The sequence below is a fragment of the Telopea speciosissima genome, chromosome 1, assembly GCF_018873765.1.
Source record: "Telopea speciosissima isolate NSW1024214 ecotype Mountain lineage chromosome 1, Tspe_v1, whole genome shotgun sequence".
NCBI lineage: Eukaryota > Viridiplantae > Streptophyta > Magnoliopsida > Proteales > Proteaceae > Telopea > Telopea speciosissima.
In genome coordinates this window covers 14,159,234-14,179,289 of record NC_057916.1, presented here as the reverse complement: position 1 = coordinate 14,179,289, position 20,056 = coordinate 14,159,234, and the positions used below count along the sequence as shown (strand labels likewise).

Below are 20,056 nucleotides of genomic sequence, written 5' to 3'. Positions count from 1 at the left end.
TTATCATGCATCGGTGCTACTCTTAAATCAGCTCAAATTTATTCATTCCTCAGTTTATCTTTTCTAGTTTTACCACACATGCATCCATCTCAACAACATTAAGTTTACCTGTATGTTGTTTATTTACTACCCAACATTTTGCTCCATACACTGACAATGATTAGCAAAGTGGACCACTGCTTCTGAACACTGCTTGCATGTGAAACTTAAGTGGATCTGCCTTTATTAATGGAAAATGGTTGGCTGCTAGTATAGGTAATCTACCTCCCAATAATTCACATACTTCCTGAGTTTTTGAGCTCCAAATTGCACAAAATGCCTCCCAAAATTTCACATGGTCTCTTTGCCAACCATAACTTTATTCTTCTGTCTGAACTTATGATTCTTGAGGATTCCTTTCTGTGCACTAAACTGTAACCTTGAAGTTATCTTCAAATTACCCAAACGCACATTTAGCACCCATATTTGCCTTAGATAGCACTTTGCTGCATAGTTCTGGCTCTTCTTTCTGCTTTCCCAATAAAAGCTTTGTTTGTGCCCATACATTTGGTTGTCATTAACTTTGCCCCCTGCTATAGCCCAGGTGTTCTGTTTTGATGATGCAGGATTCAAACTTTCAAAGTCTATAATGAAAAAGGGTCATGAGTCACATAGTGACTTGTTGTGGCAGATCTGAACCTACCAAATCATGGGAGCCTTTTGGGTTAGCCAAATGAAATAGGCTCTTCACCTTATATTTGTAGTTTTGCTCTATAAATAATAGCCAATTCAATATTCTGAATTTTCTCAGATAAACATACAGAGAAGTGGTTAGCTTTGCCACATGGAACAACATCAGAAGGATGAAACTTGTAATACAGAAAGGAGGTCAACATGTTCTGGGCTGTCAGCTCAGCTGCAGTGTGTAGAAATTGTTCCAAACCTTATCTTTTGTAGTTTTGTCCTAACAGCAAATCTGAATTTTATTTTTATCATGTAAACTTAAGATAGCTCTTTATATGACCTCTTAAAACTATTTTTTTTTCCTTCCCCAAAAGGGTTTTTGTTATCCTCACAGAAATGTCTGTGAGGCCACCTCATAGACCTGTCTGAACACATCACATGGGATTCTGGGCATCAGAAACCCATAAAATGGGTGGTGGATGGGAATGGATAAAAGATAGATGAGATTTACTTGACATGTGATTGGACAATGGCATCACAGAATCTTTGAGAGGTACATCTATTTATGAGTTCTTCATTTTGACCTTGGGGTGTCATATGTTTGAAAATTAAACCTGTTAAATGTTTAGTACACCCCACAAAAAGAGTCAATGTATGATGCAGAACCAATTAACATGTAATTACTGTTTTCCCCATCAAAAGAAGAAGGGTGGTGGTTTTAATTTTAACATGAAATTACTGTTTCCCCCATCAAATTAACCATGTGCTCATTAAAGAGCAAGAGTCTGGAAACAGCGTCTGTGAAAGCAGGGGTATGCAAGGCTGCGTACATTATGACACTCCCTAGACCCCGCAGTGGTGGGAGCCTCGTGCACTGGGTATGCCCTTTTCATTAAAGAGCAAGAGTGAAATCTATTTCAATTTCAAAATTGAAATAGCTGCTCAGCTATTTCAGAATTTCTGTTCCATTTGATTTCTATTTCACTGAAATAAAGTGCAAAATCAAACCAAAAATTTTCTAAAATAAAAATCACCCCGTGAAATTGAAATAGAAAATCATACCAAATCAGGCCTCGTTCTCCAGGCCAAGAGTGGCACCTCCTGGGCTGGAATTATATAGGGGTGTAGTTCGATTCTGGAACGGCGGGTGCCAAATCAAATAAATCTTCAGTCGGTACAGATATGGGAAGTGTTCAGTCCAAGCGGAGCACCACTTGAAAGCAACCCAAAGCCAATACAGTGAGTGCATTATTAGAAACCCACACCATTGATGAGTGAAAGGATGCAATATTTAATATTGGGCGAGAATGAATTGATTTATGTAAAGTTCCAATAAACAAGATTGAACTTTGTTCGCATATGTCGCTCAGGCTCAGTCTGTTCCAACAGAAGATATTTTACAAGAATTGCTCTAAAAGTAAAAGAAACCATTATCGATATAAAAATACCAGAAGTTATTTCACTACAACATGCAATATAAAGATCTAAAAACCAAATCCCAATTATTAAAAAACAATATGGAATCAGAGTCTTGCAATTATAGGTCTAAAAATACCAGAAATTCTTAAATGAATCTTCAACTTCCTGATACTCTTCTCAACTGAAACTTAAAGATGGAAGTCCCAGATTCGCCTGTTTCCGGCCAATATTTCTCCACCATGTAAATCCCATTGTAGACAAAATACGAAACTTTCTTTCCCCGAGCATAGATGGAATCAAAGTCTTGCAATTCTTTCGATCCAAAGATAACCCTTACAACATTTTTTTCATCAATGCTGTTTTTAAGTGCAAGATTTCCTCCCTCGAGCTTTTGATCCTTGGGTCGTTTATCTCCTTTGTTTGGCTTGCTGCCTTGACCGCTATAAACCAAGACATCAGGACTAGACGAGTCATTATCATAACCCCCAGACGCAACAATACTTGTGGCAATAATTTTTCCACCTTTCTTTAAGTAATCAATGCCAGACTCGAAGGGGCGATGGAGGCCAACAATTGAGAGCTCCACTCTGTACTGGAATTTATCACCAACTTCAAACCCAGGGATGGAACCCAAGATTGCTATCCCAGGGTTAACCCACATATGTGTTTTCTTTAGACGCTCATAGGCTAGCATATTAATCCAATTGGTTGAACTTCCTCGCTCCTTCGACTTTTTTCTTTCTTCCTTTAAAAAATTCCTGAACAGATTGAGGGCCTCAATGACTCTGTCATGTGAAACAATTGTTTTGCAGCCATTATCATCCGTATGCCTGGTAACAAGTTGGGCTGGATCTAGGTAAACAACCTTTCCCTTAGGAGGCACTCTGTTCTTTGTAGTTAATCCTCCCAAATTTTCTGTTTTATGTTTCTTTTCATTCAAAGGAGAAATAGACTTTCCCACCGCCAGTTTATGCTTCTCTCCAGCATGATTGGCTTCACTCTTGACTGTCTTCTCAGAAGGCATCAGCTCCGAAATCGTTCTTTCACAGCCAACACTATTGCCGTTTTCAGAAGAAACAAATTTCAGGTGCTCATCTGTGCTAATACGTTGAGCATTTCTTCCACAGGCTGGAGAAAATATTCTGGTGGCAAAGATTTCTCTCTGGGGAAATGTTCTGGCGGCAGAGATTTCTCTCTGAGGGAAATACTTAAGCACGCTCTCATCTGTTGCTTTCAAAACATGAGGTTGATCTGAAGTCATTGACAGTTCCAAGGTGACTGGAGGAGCTGGATCTCTTGGTGACGGCAGTACCAAACCACTCTTGGTTTGAGGTTCTAAGCTTGTGGACATGTCAACTAACTCAATCTGATCCGAAGCCTTGTATAACAATTCCACGTGACTACAAGTCACTATTAATGCCTCTTCCTGCGCTGAAGTTCTCAACAATTCAGGAGTGCCGGTTACAGCACTAGAACTACCATTGTTATACAAACCCATCCTCGACACTAAGGTGACTCCTCAGCTTTTCAACTTCCAATTCCAAGAAATGATTTAGGATTAGTAAAGAAAGACTAATGGTAAAACAGCATACACAGAAGAGAAAACTCTGCAGCAGAGAGAATGGAAAACAGATCCAACAATTCAACAAACATCACAAGAGAAAGCATAACGAAGTTGATTCTCACGAATCAGTATAATAGAGTTAGAAAAATCAACTCAACTCAACTCAGCCTCATCCCAACTAAATGGGGTCGACATGGATCCTTTCCCTCCAATCAACTCTATTTAAAGCGATACCTGTTACAAGGCCTAAGCTATGCATGTCGTTCCTCACCACTTCTCCCAAAGTCGTTTCTACCCCTAGCTCTTTTAGAGCCTTCAATCTGAATCAAATCACTCCTCCATACCAGAGCATCTAAGGGCCTCCGTTATACGTCCATGCCACCTTAAATGACTTTCTCGCAACATATAATGTATCGTTGCTACTCCTAAATCAACTCAAATATGCTCATTCCTTATTTTATCCTTTCTAGTTTTACCAAGCATCCATCTTAACAACATTAAGTTTACCAATATGTTGTTTCTTTACTACCCAACATTTAGCTCCATACATCATTGCCGGTCGTATGACTGTCCTATAAAATTTTTCTTTTAGTTTCACACAACACTCCGGATGCATCTCTTCATTTCATCCATCTTATTTTAATCATGCATTCAACATCATCCTCTATTTCTCCTTCTTTATTTATGATTAAGCCCAAGTACTTAAAATAATCACTTTGCGGTATCTCCATATCATCAATTTTCGCAACCTCATTATCAACCTTATTGTTACTACAGCTACACACTATATACCCTGCTTTGGAACATCCACCAAAACAAATATCATCAATGAAAAACATAAACAAGGGACCTGATCTTGAAAGTCTCTAGTCAATTTATCTATGATTAGCGTAAACAAATATGGGCTTAAAGGTGATCCTTGATGTAACCCAATTGTAATTGGGAATTTACTACCTTTCCACCAAAACAGTTCTTAAACTATTCACCACCCCATTATACATATCTTTAATTATGTCCACATATTTACTTGAAACGTTCCTCTTCTCTAATACTTGACAAATTAACTCTCTAAGGACTCTATCATAAGCTCTTTTTTTTTTTTTTTTTTTGAGTCAATAAAGACCATATGGAGATCCTTCTTACATTCTCTAAATCTTTCCGTGAGTCTCCTAAGTAGACAAATAGGCCCTGCATGATAACACTTCTGTTTCTTGGCCATATTTTTATTCCAAAAATAACTTTATGTATCTCTCTTTTTTGGGCCTATTTTCTGGACCAAAAAAAAAAGGTGTTTGGTAACATATAGTAAATTCTATTTCCGGGCCAGAAAAGAAACAGAAAAATGTTTGTTATGTGCAGTAATTTCTGTTTTTGGAACTTCTATAAATTTTAAAAAATGCAATTGAATACGCAAAATTTTGGTGGAGGTAGCGGTGGTGGTGGTTGAAGATGCATTGGAGGTGGTGTTTTATTTTGAACATGAAATTACTGATTTGCCCATCCAATTAACCATGTGCTCATTAAAGAGCAACTCCCCCCTTATTTCTCCTTTTTGTTTCTAGAACAGAGAAGTTCCAAATTAAAGCTTCTTTTTTCTGTTTCTCAGCAACTTTTAGTGTCTGGTGAACCGGCATTAACAAACGGATTTCTTTTTTTTTTTCCCCCAAGAACAAAAAAATAGAGAAATAGAGAAACCGAAGTTTTATCATGCAGAGCCATAGCTTCCGTAGTTGATCTTCCTGGCATAAAACCAAATTGGTTATCTATAATATTAGATTCTTGTCTCAGACAAGTTTTAATTACTTTCTCCCATAATTTCATAGTATGACTCGTAAGTTTAATGCCTCTATAGTTATTATAGCTTTGAATATCACCTTTATGTTTATCGAAACCACAATGCTTCTCTTCATTTCATCTGGCATTTACCTTGTGCTCATAATCTTATGAAACAACTTAATTAGCCAAAACCCAATAACAAATTTTGTTCACTGGATCAGCTGCTGCATTTCCAGCCCTAAGTTCTCGGTTCTTATCAATGGCAGCCCTGTAGGGTACTTTGGGGCCTCTGTGGGAATTCGGCAAGGATGCCCTCTATCCCCCTATCTTTTCACTTTGGCTTTGGAGGTTCTCTCTGGGCAATTACAGACCTGTACTGATCAGCAGCTTATTTCTCCTTTGCCCAAGTGCAAAGCTTTGAAGCTTACTCACCTTGCATTTGTTGATGACTTGATGATATTCTCTAAGGCTTCCATTGCCTCCCTTGAGTGCATCTTGCTTTGCCTACAACAATTCCATGAGCTTTTGGGTCTCCGCATCAACCCCTCAAAGTCCCTTATCTTCTTTGCGGGTCTTTCGGAGCAGCAAAAAAGGGATTTCCTTGTCAATTCTGGCTTCCAGGAGGGGCACCTGCCTATCAAGTACTTGGGCCTTCCTTTGATTCTGGCTAGGCTTACTGCTCATCACTGTACCCCCATGTTAGACCTCCTGAGGAAAAGACTCCAACTGTGGAAAGGAAAGTTGTTATCTTATGCAGGTAGGCTGGTCCTTATCAGATCTGTCTTGGAGGCTTCTTATATCTATTGGACCGGAATCTACGGGCTCCCGCAAGCTACCATAAAAGCCTTGGAATCTTTGCTGGCCTCTTTTCTTTGGAAGGGAGCTGAATCGTCCAGATTCCTCCACCCCAAGTCTTGGGCTTCTGTGTGTCTCCCAAAAAAGGAGGGAGGTATTGGCATTAGAGGAATCAAAGAAGTCAACAAGGCTGGTATTATCAAGCTGATCTGGAAGTTAGCTTCACATCAGAAAAGCATTTGGGTGGATTGGGTTTATTCAGGTCCCCTTCGGCATGACTCCATTTGGACTACTTCTGGCTCCTCTGATGCTTCCTGGGTCTGGCGCAAGATCTTGGAATACCGTCACATTGTGCTCCCCTACATCCAATCCCACATTGGAGATGGTCTCTCTACTTCCCTTTGGTTGGATCACTGGCACCCTAAAGGAATCCTTCTGCAACTTGTCACCCCAAGGACGATCTATGCCTCAGGTCTTCATCGGATGGCTCTGGTTGCGGACATTCTTCAGCACAATGATTGGGCTCCTCCCCCTACCTCTTCCCAGCCTCTCTCACTCCTTTGGAATGATCTTCAGTCCATCTAAAGAAGGTTGCCTTCTAGGGGAGATTGTGTCCTCTGGACAGCAGATGGCTCGAGGAACTTCTCTTCCAAGGCTGCTTGGAACCTTATTCGCTTCAAAGGCTCGGTGGCTAGTTGGAGGAAGCTTCTCTGGTTCAAGCATCACATCCCTAGGCATTGTTTCACGACCTGGAGACTCTTCACCAACTACCTTCCTACCCAAGCTTTCCTGCTCAGACGCCACATACAAGTTTCCAGTGCTTGCTGTCTTTGTTGGAACAACAATGAAGACTCTGATCATCTGTTCTTTGAGTGCCCTGCCTCTAAAGCCATCTGGAAGGGTGTCCTTTCTAAGTGCTGGCCTGCTCAAAGAAGAATCTTGCCTTTCTCTAGAGAATGGATTTGGGTAGATATGACCTTTGGAGGCACCTTTATTTGTGACACTGTTGGGAAGTTGGCTTTTTGCGCTGCCATTAACCATATATGGATGGAGAGAAATATCAGGAAATGGACCTCCAACTCTAGGTCTTTCTTTCGAAATTTCCTCCACACTTTTGTCAGATCCCCCCTCTTTTTGTGTTGACACCCCAAGGAACAGGCTTATTGTTGTCTCCTGGGGTGTTCCAAATGTTTCTTTTTCTACTTCAGCAGCCTCTAGTTGATAGCTTTGTTTAGCCGTGGGCTGTTGTTCCCCCCTTGGGGGCTCTTGTTTTTCTTTCTTTCCTTGGTAATGAATTCTTTTATTCACCCAAAAAAAAACTTAATTAGCCAAAACCGATTCCTAAGCTCTTCCACACATCTATTGGAACACCATCCAAACTTGTTGTCTAACCTGTGATGCAGAACCAAGGGTGTACTCAAGGAAGAAAAAGAAGAAGGTTGCTGCCTACCTTGGCAGCCAACCACAATTTTGAGTCTCAACTACTGTTAGTGTAACACTGTTCACGTGAACAGTGCTGTTCAATTGGGTTGTTATGTTTTAATTTTTGAGTCATGTAATAAACCAATGAACCAGCTGGTTCAATTGGTCTAGTTTAAGTTATGGTCAGCCATGTGGGCTAAGTTAGTAGTCTAGGATATTTACTTTCTAATTTCATGTTAGTAGTTAGTTTCTATTTTCATAATTAGAAGGTGATTAAAATTAGTAGTCACATCAGTTAGCAGCTGATTGTGTTTTGTAATTTTGTCATCCAAGTCAAGGATCAAAATTAGAAATTTCTAATTTAGGACTTTCTAATTTTGTTCCCTTGCCTTTTCTCTCTTTATGACAGTCAATAAATACAACCCAAGAGGCCATATAGGCCACGATTTCTATTCTCCAAATACTGCTGCTTGCATATTGCTTCAATGAAGCTATTTCCATGGTGTTCGATCCTTGGTGATGGAGCTGGTTTGTGATCCAAGCTGATTCCTTGCAGTGGGAAGCCCAGGAGGTTACTCTTCAGTCCTTGTTCTCTTTCGTTTCAAGCAATCCAGCCATTAGAAGACATCCCCACTCCAGCCGAGAACCACTGCTGCTGCTCCCTTGCTGCTGTGAGTCTGTGACTGGTTTGAACCTATTTTCAATACTTTCTAATTCCATTCTCCCTCTCTCCTGCCCTATCCAGCCATCACTTTTCCTCCATCTTTTGAGCACCTTTTCCCCCATCCTAGAGCTCCACTCGATCCCCCTTTCAGCCCCTTCTGATCTGTTGATTGGCCTCCACAAGAAATCTCCCCAAAACCTATTAAATCCCTATTTCCTAGCCTGCTACTCAATTCGGCAGAGATGAAAATCCTTCTGCAGATTTGTTTGCTTAACCCCTTGTTTTTCCTACTGTCCCTGCATACTAACCTCACCCTTGAACTAAACCGTACCCTATCAAACCGTCCCAGCCTTAACCCATCAAACTGAACCAATTTTCCCTGATTTCAGATCCTGTTTTGGGACTGGGTTCAATTTCATTTCTGTCCTACAGTAACCTGTTTTCATCCTCCTTAAAGCTTCTTTTACTTCGGAGACCCTAATTTTTCATAAATATATATAGATAGATAGATAGATAGACATGTGGTATCTTGATGGTTATTGCAACCTTGTAGAACAATATTACTCGAAATGCATTCATTTAGTAAGTTATAGAAATAGTTTCTCCATCTCTCTTTAATATCCTCATCACATATTAAAATTTTATCATCTTCACTTTTAATGCATCTAACATGGTTGATCTACTCTTCCTTTCCCACATTTTAGCTATTTTATAGATATCTTTTTCCCCTTCCTTATTTATTAGTCCTTGCTTTTCCCACAATCTTCTTAGCTTCCTTTCTAGCAAAAATATACCTCCTTTTTAAATACTCTCCATCTTTAGTCCTTTGCCATGACTTAAAACTAGATTTCTTACCTTTAATGGTTGTTTGAACTTTGAACTTCATCATCCAATCACCAAGTTTCCCTAGATGAATTTTGTTTTCCTTTAAATTCCCCTAGGACTTCTTTGGTAACGTTCTGAATACAAATAGTCATCTTGTTCAACATCGTATTAGTGTCACCATCAAAGTCCCACTTTCCTTTTTGGACTAATTTATTAATAAATGTTTTCAAGCTTTCTATTTTTAGCTCCACCATCTTATCTTAGGGCAGATAATCTAACCTCTTTTACAATTTGGCATTTTGAGACACATCTATGACCACTAATCTATGTTGTGTGGTTAGGATCTTATTGGCCATTCTAGTTAAGAATCTATTTGACTACTTTTTTGCCCACTTTTGAATGTTACTAAATGTTCATCTCTTTTTCAGAGTATATGTTTACTATGGATAAATCATAAGTCACAGCGAAATCTAAAAGTGAAGTCCCCTCCTCATTCCTTTCTCCAAAACCATATCCTCCATGAACTCTTTCATAACCTCTTAGATCACCCCCCCTATAATAATCTTTTTTCGTTGACTAAACCCTAGAACTAATCCATCCATGTGTTCAAAAAATTTAATCTCGTTATTTTCATCTAATCCTATTTGGGATGCATAAGCACTAATTATATTGATAACCTCTTTCTCCAAAACATGCTTGATGGATATAATCTTATAACCAATTCTTTTAACATCTACAACATCATTTTTTAAATCTAAATCCACCACTATGCCCACCCCACTTCTATTACTTTTATTCCCAATATAGATAAGTTTATAGTCATCTAAATCCCTAGGTTTTTACCCTTCTGTCTGGTCTCTTGAATACAAGCTATGTTAATTCTTCATCTCCTCATAACATCTATCAATCTTAGACTCTTTTCTGTTACAGATACAAAGGCAAACATAAAGATGTAAAAAATTCAAGCAATCTGCAACTAAAGAGACACAAAAATCATCTTCTATTCAACTACTTGGCATAGAAGAGAAACCTCAGCAGCAGAGATTGTGAAAAATTAGATTCAACAATTCAAGAAACATTATACATGAGAAAGCATAACTGAAGTTGATTCTCAAGAATCAGTATGATACAGTCAGAAAAATCAAACACACAAAATCGAATCATGAAGAAAAAAAAATAGAGATGTAACAATTAAAGTAATGTTCAACTAAAGAAACAAAAAAAATCATCTTCTCTTCAACCATTCAACTGCTTGACAACTAGGAGACACTAAAATAAGAAATGAGGATGTTTATTCAAACAAATCCTTCGCGAAGAGCTTCGAGGACACTGCAAATGAAGAACACAAATGCCAAATCTGGAAACACAAACAGTAACTTACTTATTACTCACAGAGGAAGACAAATTGATTCACCACGTACCGCAGCTGTTCTATGCTTGAACCTGGGCGAACTATAGCGTCGCGTCGATGATCAGTCAAAGGTGGGACTGCATCTGTAAGACTGTAACTTCCCCCTTCCTAGTGAGAAACTGAGAACTGAGAAGAAAAGATATTTATTTAACGGGTGCACACGCGTAACGGCTGAAATGGTGGGACCCCAGACGAAACAACGAATCATGAGATGTCTTCCTTAATACATTCCTAAAATGTCTTCCCCCGTACAAAATGTAACGAATAAATGTATGCCACGTGGAAATACAACGTACGACAGTCTGGATCCTACCATATATCCATATAAATGCCTTTTTCCATTCATTTTCTGAGCGCTTTAAAATTATAAGGAAAATGGTTCAGTGCCCCAGACGAAACATGGAATCATGCGATGTCTCCCTCAATATATTGCTAAAATGTCTTCCCTCGTACAAAATGTAATGAATAAATTTATGCCACATGGAAGTACAACTAACGAAAGTCTGGAACCTACCATATATCCATATAAATATCTTTTTTTCCATTTGTTGAGTTATGTAACCCGATAAGGGTATTTTGGGTGTTTTTTCTTTCTTTGTTATTCTCCTGCTATAAGCATGTTGGCTATACAGGGGCAGTATTGTAATTCTGCTCATTAGTAAAAGATATAAATGAAAGGGCTGTGAGTGAAGAAAAAACACTCAAGCCATTCTCCCATTCTCTGTTCAGCTAACACCATTCATTGTCTGAACGCATTAAAAGTACAAGGGAAAAGGTTCTCTAAACCACTGGAGTAGGATACACTAGCATTTTTATATCTATATCTTTTCTTGAAGCGGGTCCCACTTGAGTGGATTCCATGTGTGAGCCTCTGAACATACAAGATCCCCATTCTTGTACGATAATGGGATCACGCCTCAATCAAAAGGGTATCAATTGACTGCACATATAGTTATGCCAACTGGTAGGGTGATGATGCAAATCAAACCATTGGATATATAGGAAATGGTATGGATTAACCAGTTACTTGGGTGGGTTATTTGGACGAGCTAGTGGGGGTGGGTTGTTTGAAATTGCCACCCTAACCATGGAGTTGGAAGTTGGAACAAAAATTCCCCTATGCCAATTCCCAACTGAGACTAATTAAGCTGACATATTCCATAGCACAGCCAAATCCAAGTTTACAAGTAGTCATTACCATGGGAAAAAGGTGCAGAAATATGGTTGAAATCATTAAGGAACTTTTTTCAGAAAGGATCAAAGTCAGAAATATTTTGGTCTTTTAGTTAAAACAAAAAATGTAGAAACAATATGGAAATTTTGACCAAAACACAATAAAACAATTTATTCCATGGACCGAGTTGAGTTTCCCTACAACTTGGGGTATGGAGGTAATCTCCACACCCATCCCATTGGTACCACTCAATTTCTTAGAGATGAGTGTTTTCGACTCAATCCCATAACCCCCTACCCCACACAGGTGGAGTTGTACTCTATCCCAAGTCTCTGGCTATCATCAGCTGAAGACATTACCACCATGCCAAGGATGGTACCTCCTAGGCTGGAATATAGGGGTGTAGTTCCATTTGAAAGTAACCCACAAGCCAATACAATGCATTACGAAAAAGCTACACAACTTAACAAAGGATGCAAGATTTAATTTTGGGTGAGAATGAATTGATTTATACAAGTTCCAATAAACAAGATTGATTTAATTCACATATGTCCCCTAAGGCTCAATCTATTCCAACAGAAATCATTTACAGGAGTTGTCCAAAAAGTAAAAGAAACATTATAGATCTAAAAAGACTGGAAATTATTTCACAACAAAATTCAATATAAAGATCTGAAAACCAAATCCCAATTTTATTTTATGGATTTTTTTTTCAAATAAAAAAAAAGTGTTACTTTGGTCAATGGTACATTTGAAATTTATGGAGGATGCCACCCCTCTCGAATGACTAGATTTCTTTCCTTACTCTACCATGCCAATGCATTCTTTTATGATGTATAATTGAAAATTGAAAAAAAGAAAGATAAAACAGCAAATAAGTAACAAATGGTTTAAATATTAAAGTTAATTGTTGAAGAATTGTTCCCCAGCTTTCCATGCGTGAGTATGTCATTTGATGAGCAATATTAGTACCTACCTTCTTATTAAAATTTTGAAAAAATATGATCCACACATAACATAAATTCTTCCAAAACTAATAAATAGTAACAATACACAATTTTTTTTTTATTACTCTTCCACAAAATGACCTTCAGGTTAAATGATTTGAGTGGCTGGTTCTGGGCAGTATAGGGTTCCCCTTCTTAATCCATATATTTTCTACATTTACAACTTAATAATAGATTTTAGTTACCATCACCAAGAAATTCTGACACTGAAGATAACAGATGTAAGTAATGCAAGCTTCAGATTAGAACGATGATTTAACCATGACATACACTTGTAATCAAACTTTCATTAGGATGAGGACTTGAAAGCACTATATAATGATAAGCACATTATGTAAAATATGTAAATAAGTTTTCCTGTCTGATGAATTCTATTAATGAAACTCCATACAAGAAATCAATCATCTTTATATGGTGAGTGCCATGGGCTGTCAAACCATTTGAACAACATCCCATTATGTGTAATAGTTCTTATAATGAAAAATAATAGTGAAAGCTTTCAAAAGATGAGTTCAGTATTTCAGTCACTTATAGGTTTGTTTTGTATGACAAGGCAAGGAAGCAAGATTTTCTTGACTACAAGTTAGGGTCAATAGGCCTCTGTGGCCTACTTGAGATCAGAAATTTAGAATTATATATAGCAAAGCATCATAAAAGGCAGAGAATGCATCATATTTGCTACAAAATTTAAGAAATGCCATAGATTTTAGCAACTTACAGTGAAAAAGGGAAACATAACAGTATAACAAAACTAGGTAATTTTCCTCCGTGATAACTAACATTCTTTGACCAACCTGAAATCCAAACTTTAGTTGTTAGCACCACTATCTACATAGACCATGTCCAACAATACCAGTACAGTTGGACGATCCAAAGTAGCGAATATGCTTCTGTACTTCCTGTTTCTTTTAATTCTTCCTTGAATGAAGCTTCAACTGATCTGCAACTCTTCTCAACTGAAATTTAAAGATTAGATTCCCATAATCCCCTCTTTTTGCCCAATATTGCTCCACCAAGTAAAACCCATTGTAGACATAATCTGAAATTATCGTTCCCCGACTAACAATCCTTACAAAAATTTTTTCACCAATGCTGTTCTTAAGTGCAAGGTTTCCTCCTTTGAGCTTTTGATCCTTGGGTCGCTTATCTCCTTTCCTTGACTTGCTGCCCTGACCACTATAAACCAAGACATCAGGATCAGACGTGTCATTGTCATAACCCCCAGATGCAACAATACTTGTGGCAATAATTTTTCCTCCTTTCTTTAAGTAGTCTATGCCAGACTCTAAGGGGCGATGAAGACCAACAATTAAGAGCTCCACTCTGTACTGGAATTTATCACCAACTGTAACCCCTGGGATGGAACCCAAGATTGCTGTCCCAGGGTTAACCCACATATGTGTTTTCTTTAGACACTCATATGCTAGCAAATCAATCCGGTGGGTTGAATTTCCTCGCTCCTTTGACATTTTCCCCTCTTCCTTCAAAATATTCCTAAACAGATTGAGAGCCTTAATGTCTGTGTTGTGCGAAACATTTGCTTTGCAGCCATTAATTACATTTTCATCTTCAGTATCATGCCATGCATTATCATCCTTATACATGGCAAAAAGTTGACCCGGATCTAAGTAAGCAACCTTTCCTTTAGGAGGCACTTTCTTCTCTGTAATTAATCCTCCTGAATTCTCTGTTTTATGTTTCTTTTCACTCGAAGCAGATACAGACTTTCCCATCTCCATGAGTTTATGCTTCTTTGCATTTATTCCAATTGTACCACTCGAGTTATATATAGTGACCTGTTTTCCTTGTTTGCAGGGACAGTTTGAAGCACCCACTAGAGAATGCCTGCAGGCATATCCATCCTGAACTTCCTTTCCAGCATGATTGGCTTCATTCCTGACTGTCTTCTCAGAAGGCCTATGCTCCAAAATGGTTCTTTCACAGCCAACGCTATTGCCTTTTTCAGAAGAAACAGAGTTCAGGTGCTTGTCGGTGCTAATACGGTGAGCATTTCTTCCACAACCTGGAGGAAATGCTCTGGTGGCTGAGATTTCCCTCCAGGGAAAATATTTAAGCAAACTCTCAGAAGAAACAGATTTCAGGTGCTTGTCTGCACTAATACGTTGAGCATTTCGTCCAAAACCTGGAGGAAATGCTTCGGTGGCTGAGATTTCTCTACAGGGGCAATATGTAAGCAATCTCTCATCTGCTGCTTTCAAAACATCAACGAACGGTTGAGGTTGATCTGAACTCATTGACAGTTCTAAGGTGACTAGAGGAGTGGGATCTCCTGGCGACTGCAGTACCAGTCCACCCCTGGTTTGGGGTTCAATGCTTGTGGACATGTCAACTAACTCAATCTGCTCCCAAGAAATGATTTACGATTAGAGAGAGTGAAAACAGATTCAACAATTCGACAAAACATCACATGAGAACGCATTACTGAAGTTAATTCTCAAGAATCAGTATAATACAGTTAGAAAAATCGGCAGCAGCAGCAGAGAGAGTGGAAAACAGATTCAACAATTCGACAAAACATCACATGAGAACGCATTACTGAAGTAAATTCTCAAGAATCAGTATAATACAGTTAGAAAAATCGAATCCTGAAAAAAAAAAAAAAAAACAGATAGAAAAAAGAAATTGTAAACATGTAATAATTCAAATAATCTGCAACTAAAGATACACAAGAATCATCTTTTGTTCAACACTTCAACTGCTTGGCAAAGAAGAGAAACCGCGGCACCAGCAGCAGAGAGAGTGGAAAACAGATTCAACAATTCGACGAAATATCACATGAGACCGCATTACTGGAGTTGATTCTCGAGAATCAGTATAATACAGTTAGAAAAATCAAACAGATAACATCGAATCATGAAAACAAAAAAAAGATAGAAAAAGAAATCGTAGAGATGTAATAATTCAATTAGTCTGCAACTAAAGAGAAACGAAAATAAGAAATGAGGATTTTATTCAAACATATCCTTCGCGGAAGATCGAGCTTCTTGGACTACAAGATTGTGCAAACGAAGAACAGAACTCCCAAATCTGGAAACGCAAGCAAACAGTAACTTACTTCATTACGCGCAAATGAGAGACAATTTGATTCACTACGTACCACTGCTGTTCTGCTTGAACCTGGACGAACTATAGCTTCGTTTTAGCGGTGAAAGGTGGGAATGCAAATGCTGTTCTGTAACTTACCACTTCCCAGTCAGAACCGAGAGGAAAAGGGTGGGATTCACAGAGACTGAGAGACGAAATGACGAAGAGATGCTCAGATGCCTTCCTTACTACAGTCGTCAACCGCCCTTCCTAATAAGTATTCCGCTCATATAGATTGTAACGGATAAATTTATGTCACGTGGAAAAAATGTCAATCACACCAGCCGGACCGTCTCCAATTAAAATCATTTACTATATATATATATATTAATTTCAATATCATTTAATATCATTTAATTCGAAGGATAGGTAAAGTTAACATCGTGGAGGTAAATTTCAAAAAGGGTTATTACTTTGAGAGTTGCGTTGCGTGTTTGAAGGTTCACAATATCATTTCATTCGAAGGATAGGTAAAGTTAATATTGTGGAGGTTGATGTTGATTTGTAACAAGTTCAAAAAGTGCTTTCTATGTACAACAGAATTAGTTGGGTCAAGTATTTATATTGTTGAGATAACACGAAATGTTGATTTGTAACAAATTCAAAACGTGCCTTCTCTGTCCAACAGAATTGGCTGACTCAAGTTCCATGGTTTTAGTGCACAGTATCGGAACGGGTATCGGCAACACGTAAAATCGATACGGTATCAATATAGATCGGACAAAATTACCCCTAAAATTTCTTAAAAAATGAGTTTTTTTATCATTTTACTCTTTGTCCATACCGTGCTGCCAATACGGTATCGACACGGTATCAATATCGTAGACTAGCAAAATCGATATGTATCGCCCGTATCAGGCGATATGATACCGATACTTAGAACCATGAGTTCCACCCTCCCCCCCAAAACAAGGGGGCATAAATGTCTTTTTATATATGGGGGAAGAGAGAGATAGACTCATAGGAGTGTTGGGGTAGGCCAAAGTCTCGGACAAAGTTCTTTTTCCCCTTGATGTTGACAGGTAACTAATAAAAAAAATGTCATCTCTATTCAACAGAACAAGGGGGCATAAATGTCTTTTCATATGAGAAAGAGAGAGAAAGACTCGTAAGAGTATTGGGTTAGGTCACACTCTCGGATAAAACTCTTTTTCCCCTATGATGATACATATGCCTCCCCGTTCTTTGCCCTAATTACACGTTCCACCCCTTGATTTTTCCACCTTACATTTTGACCCCTTATGGTCGACGTTGTTAGTTTGTCGTAAGTTAATGATTTGAAAAGACAATATTACCCTTGTTCTAAAACAACACAAGTTGAATTACAATGACACCCTTTTCATCATCTTCAACCTTAAAACACTCATTTCTTTCCTCCTCCACCGCCGCCACCACCACCACTCGCCGCCGCCTCCTCCTCCTCGAACTCTTATTCCCTAAAACTTTAAATTCACGCACCGCAAAGATCGAACAAGCAGATGGGTTCATCATCATAGCTTCCATTACCGCGTGAAGAGCAACAGAAGGTGTTGATTTCAATCTTCCAGTTTGCTTGAACACGCTGAGCATCTCTTGTTCTATCACGTAGGAATCACAGATAACAAATTAAAACTGCTTTTTCAATTCTACCTTTCTCATCATCTTCAACCTAAAACACTCATATCTTTCCTACTCCATTGCCAGCACCACCACCACCGCCACCACCCACGCCGCCTCCATCACCGCCACCACCGCAGCCGCCGCCGCCTCCACCACAAACAAATAAGAAGAGATTAGAGGAGAAAGAAGGGATACCGATTGGTAAAAGATCACCAAAGGTTGCCGCAGTAGGACTAAAACATTAGAAACCGAACCAGCCGCAACCTCCGTCCCGCTCACATAAGAAAAACACCCGTGAACCTCCTCGGTTCTCGCCACGTTTTATATTTATGTCTTTCATCTAAATCATCTTCTCCATAATTGCCAGAGAAAAATAAGAAAGAAGAAGAAACAGAGAGCAGAAGGAGCCCTTTGGTTTCTCCCGACCGAGGGCAATCAATTTCGGGAAGGAGAGACTAGAGAGAAAGAGAGAGATTGAAGGAGAAGACGGAATTCAATGCAGTTGCAGAGATTCTGTATTTAAATTTTCTTTTTGTTTTATTTGTTTATCGCTTTTGAATTTTTATCTCAATAGATGAGATAAGATGAAAGATCTGATTATTTTCTTTCTGCTTCTTATTTCGGCAGTGCTTTTATGTCTTTCCTTCTTGAATTCTAACAGCATTTTCGCTGTTTGATTCCCTTCTCACCCAAAATAGCACCAAAGATTCACTTCCACCAACATAATTGGTAGTTTTTTTATCACTCTTTTCAATGGAATTTTTGTTTCCTTTACTGGGTAATTCATAAATCCAGGCTTTTTCAAGGTGTACAAATCACACACAAAGAGAGCATACCTTGTAGCAGAGAACCGTATGGAATGAAGAGAAGTTGGTGAAATTGAGGCCTCGAAGGTGGGAATGGGTTTCGATAGCGTAAGAAGAAGAAGTAACTCCATTCTCTCTCTCTCTCTCTCTCTCTCTCTGCGTTAACAAGCCACAAATACAAGAATGGGGGCTGGCTGCCCAAACTTAAAACTAGAAACTGAATCCTATAATACAAGAATGGAGAAGGGCTTCTAATAATTGTAAAAGAAAGAAAAAGAAACCGGTTTGGGAAGGAATCTGCTTTTAGAACCTTAAACAATCAATGACAAAGAATGGTCACTGTGAGCATAAATACTCGTGCACTCGGTAGGGGTATCGTTGCCGGCGATTACAAGGTTCGAGAGGTTGAAGATGAAGTTGGGAGAGGAGAAAGGGCAAATTTTTCCTTCTTATTTTGGTTTTTATCAAAAGGGTAAATGGGTCATCTCACAATGACCAAGGGTTAGTTTGGGCATTATAAAAATCTAATTATGCCATGTCAAGACATAATGAGACGGATTCTAACGATGGGAGGAATTAGTAATTTTTAAAAACTATAGGGAATCGTATGTAAGGTGGGAAAATCAAGGGGAGGAATGTGTAATTAGGACAAAGTACAGGGGAGGCATATGTAATTTACCCATAAAAAAAATGTAATTTCTATTCAATAGTTTGAATTAACTCTTTTTTCTTTTTTTTTTCTAATAAAGAACAGTTGAATTAACTGTCTCAAGTATTTTTGCAGCTCAAATTAATATGAAAGATGTCATTAACTCTGCATGTCAATGGTTTTTTTTGGCTTTTGAAAAGGAATTCTTACTTTTATATTGCTTATTTGGCCACGTATAGTGTCCATCCAATTCAATAGTCTGAAGATTACACGATCATGGTTGGTTGGTACTTTATCGATAGAATGCAAGCTCATAGAAAGTCATGGGTTCGATTCTTCTATCTTCAACTCATGTCATAAGACACTCCTTAATTTCCCCTATTTCTTTCTCTCTCTCATTGGATTTTTGTGTCCATCAAACCTGATTTTATTTTAATTTGAACCGTTTACATTAATTGGTTTGATATTATTACACGTGATATAACATTACAATTATTTGTGGCCTAAAGTTTACACTTTGAATTGGAGTCACGACTAGGGTTTGAGCTGGGATACCTTATTATATGGTTGTCGCATTGGGTACGCTTAGACATATTGATGTCAGGGTACGAATGCAAGCACATACATGTGTGTGTTGGCGGAAAATTTTTTCATGTCAATTCTTACATGTATTACTGTCAGTTATAGGTAGGGATAGACACTTGTCACTGAGACCCAATACCTGAGAGGGCCTTGTCATTTTCCTTTCTAAAATTAACCATTTTCCGCACAAATTGCAACTCATTTCTAGGCAAAGTTGAACACTAGTATTCTCTTAGACAAGCCAAACATTAAATGGACCCCCCTCCATACTTTTTTTTGAAGATTAATTGTGACCCTGCTTAGAGATCACAAAAATGGGAAATGTGGCATAGGAGTCATCATCCGAAATTCAAAGGGAACTCTTGTAGTTGCGAAATCTATGGTACAAAGCTTTGATGATATAGCAGTAGGAGAGGCTCTAGCAATTCGCTTTGGCTTGTTGGAAGAGATATCTCTTGCGGTGGATCACTTGGTGGTTGGGTCGGACATCAAGGAAGTCATTGCATACATTAATAATTCTTCGAAGGCGATCCCTTTGATAAGATATCCAATCATTGAGGACATTAAACATCTGGCTACCTTTGTGCTTGCCTAT

General features: G+C 38.5%; 2 protein-coding genes across 2 annotated transcripts; both read right to left on the bottom strand.

Annotated features, from left to right (window-relative positions):
- Window positions 1-2,239: 2,239 nt before the first annotated feature.
- On the bottom strand, window positions 2,240-3,433 carry LOC122661824 (YDG domain-containing protein At5g47150-like). Its single transcript, XM_043857363.1, has one exon. The coding sequence runs from the start codon at window positions 3,431-3,433 to the stop codon at window positions 2,240-2,242; it is 1,194 nt and encodes a 397-aa protein (XP_043713298.1).
- A 9,940-nt stretch (window positions 3,434-13,373) lies between these two features.
- Window positions 13,374-19,640, bottom strand: LOC122661738 (histone-lysine N-methyltransferase, H3 lysine-9 specific SUVH6-like). The gene is made up of 6 exons (XM_043857269.1): window positions 19,601-19,640; window positions 17,506-17,571; window positions 17,284-17,402; window positions 14,829-15,080; window positions 13,613-14,774; window positions 13,374-13,575 (listed from the first exon to the last, which is right to left on the bottom strand). The coding sequence occupies exons 1-5, from the start codon at window positions 19,638-19,640 to the stop codon at window positions 13,629-13,631; spliced, it is 1,623 nt and encodes a 540-aa protein (XP_043713204.1). The 3' UTR covers window positions 13,374-13,575; window positions 13,613-13,628.
- Window positions 19,641-20,056: the final 416 nt, after the last annotated feature.

Coding starts and splice junctions, on each gene's coding strand:
- LOC122661824 (XM_043857363.1), bottom strand. CDS start 3,433: ATGTCCACAAGCTTAGAACCTCAAACCAAGAGTGGTTTGGTACTGCCG.
- LOC122661738 (XM_043857269.1), bottom strand. CDS start 19,640: ATGGTTAATTTTAGAAAGGAAAATGACAAGGCCCTCTCAG. Junction 17,403..17,505: donor TGGCGGTGGTGGTGGTGCTG/GCAATGGAGTAG, acceptor CCTACGTGATAG/AACAAGAGATGCTCAGCGTG. Junction 14,775..14,828: donor CTCAACGTATTAGTGCAGAC/AAGCACCTGAAA, acceptor TTTCCCTGGAGG/GAAATCTCAGCCACCAGAGC.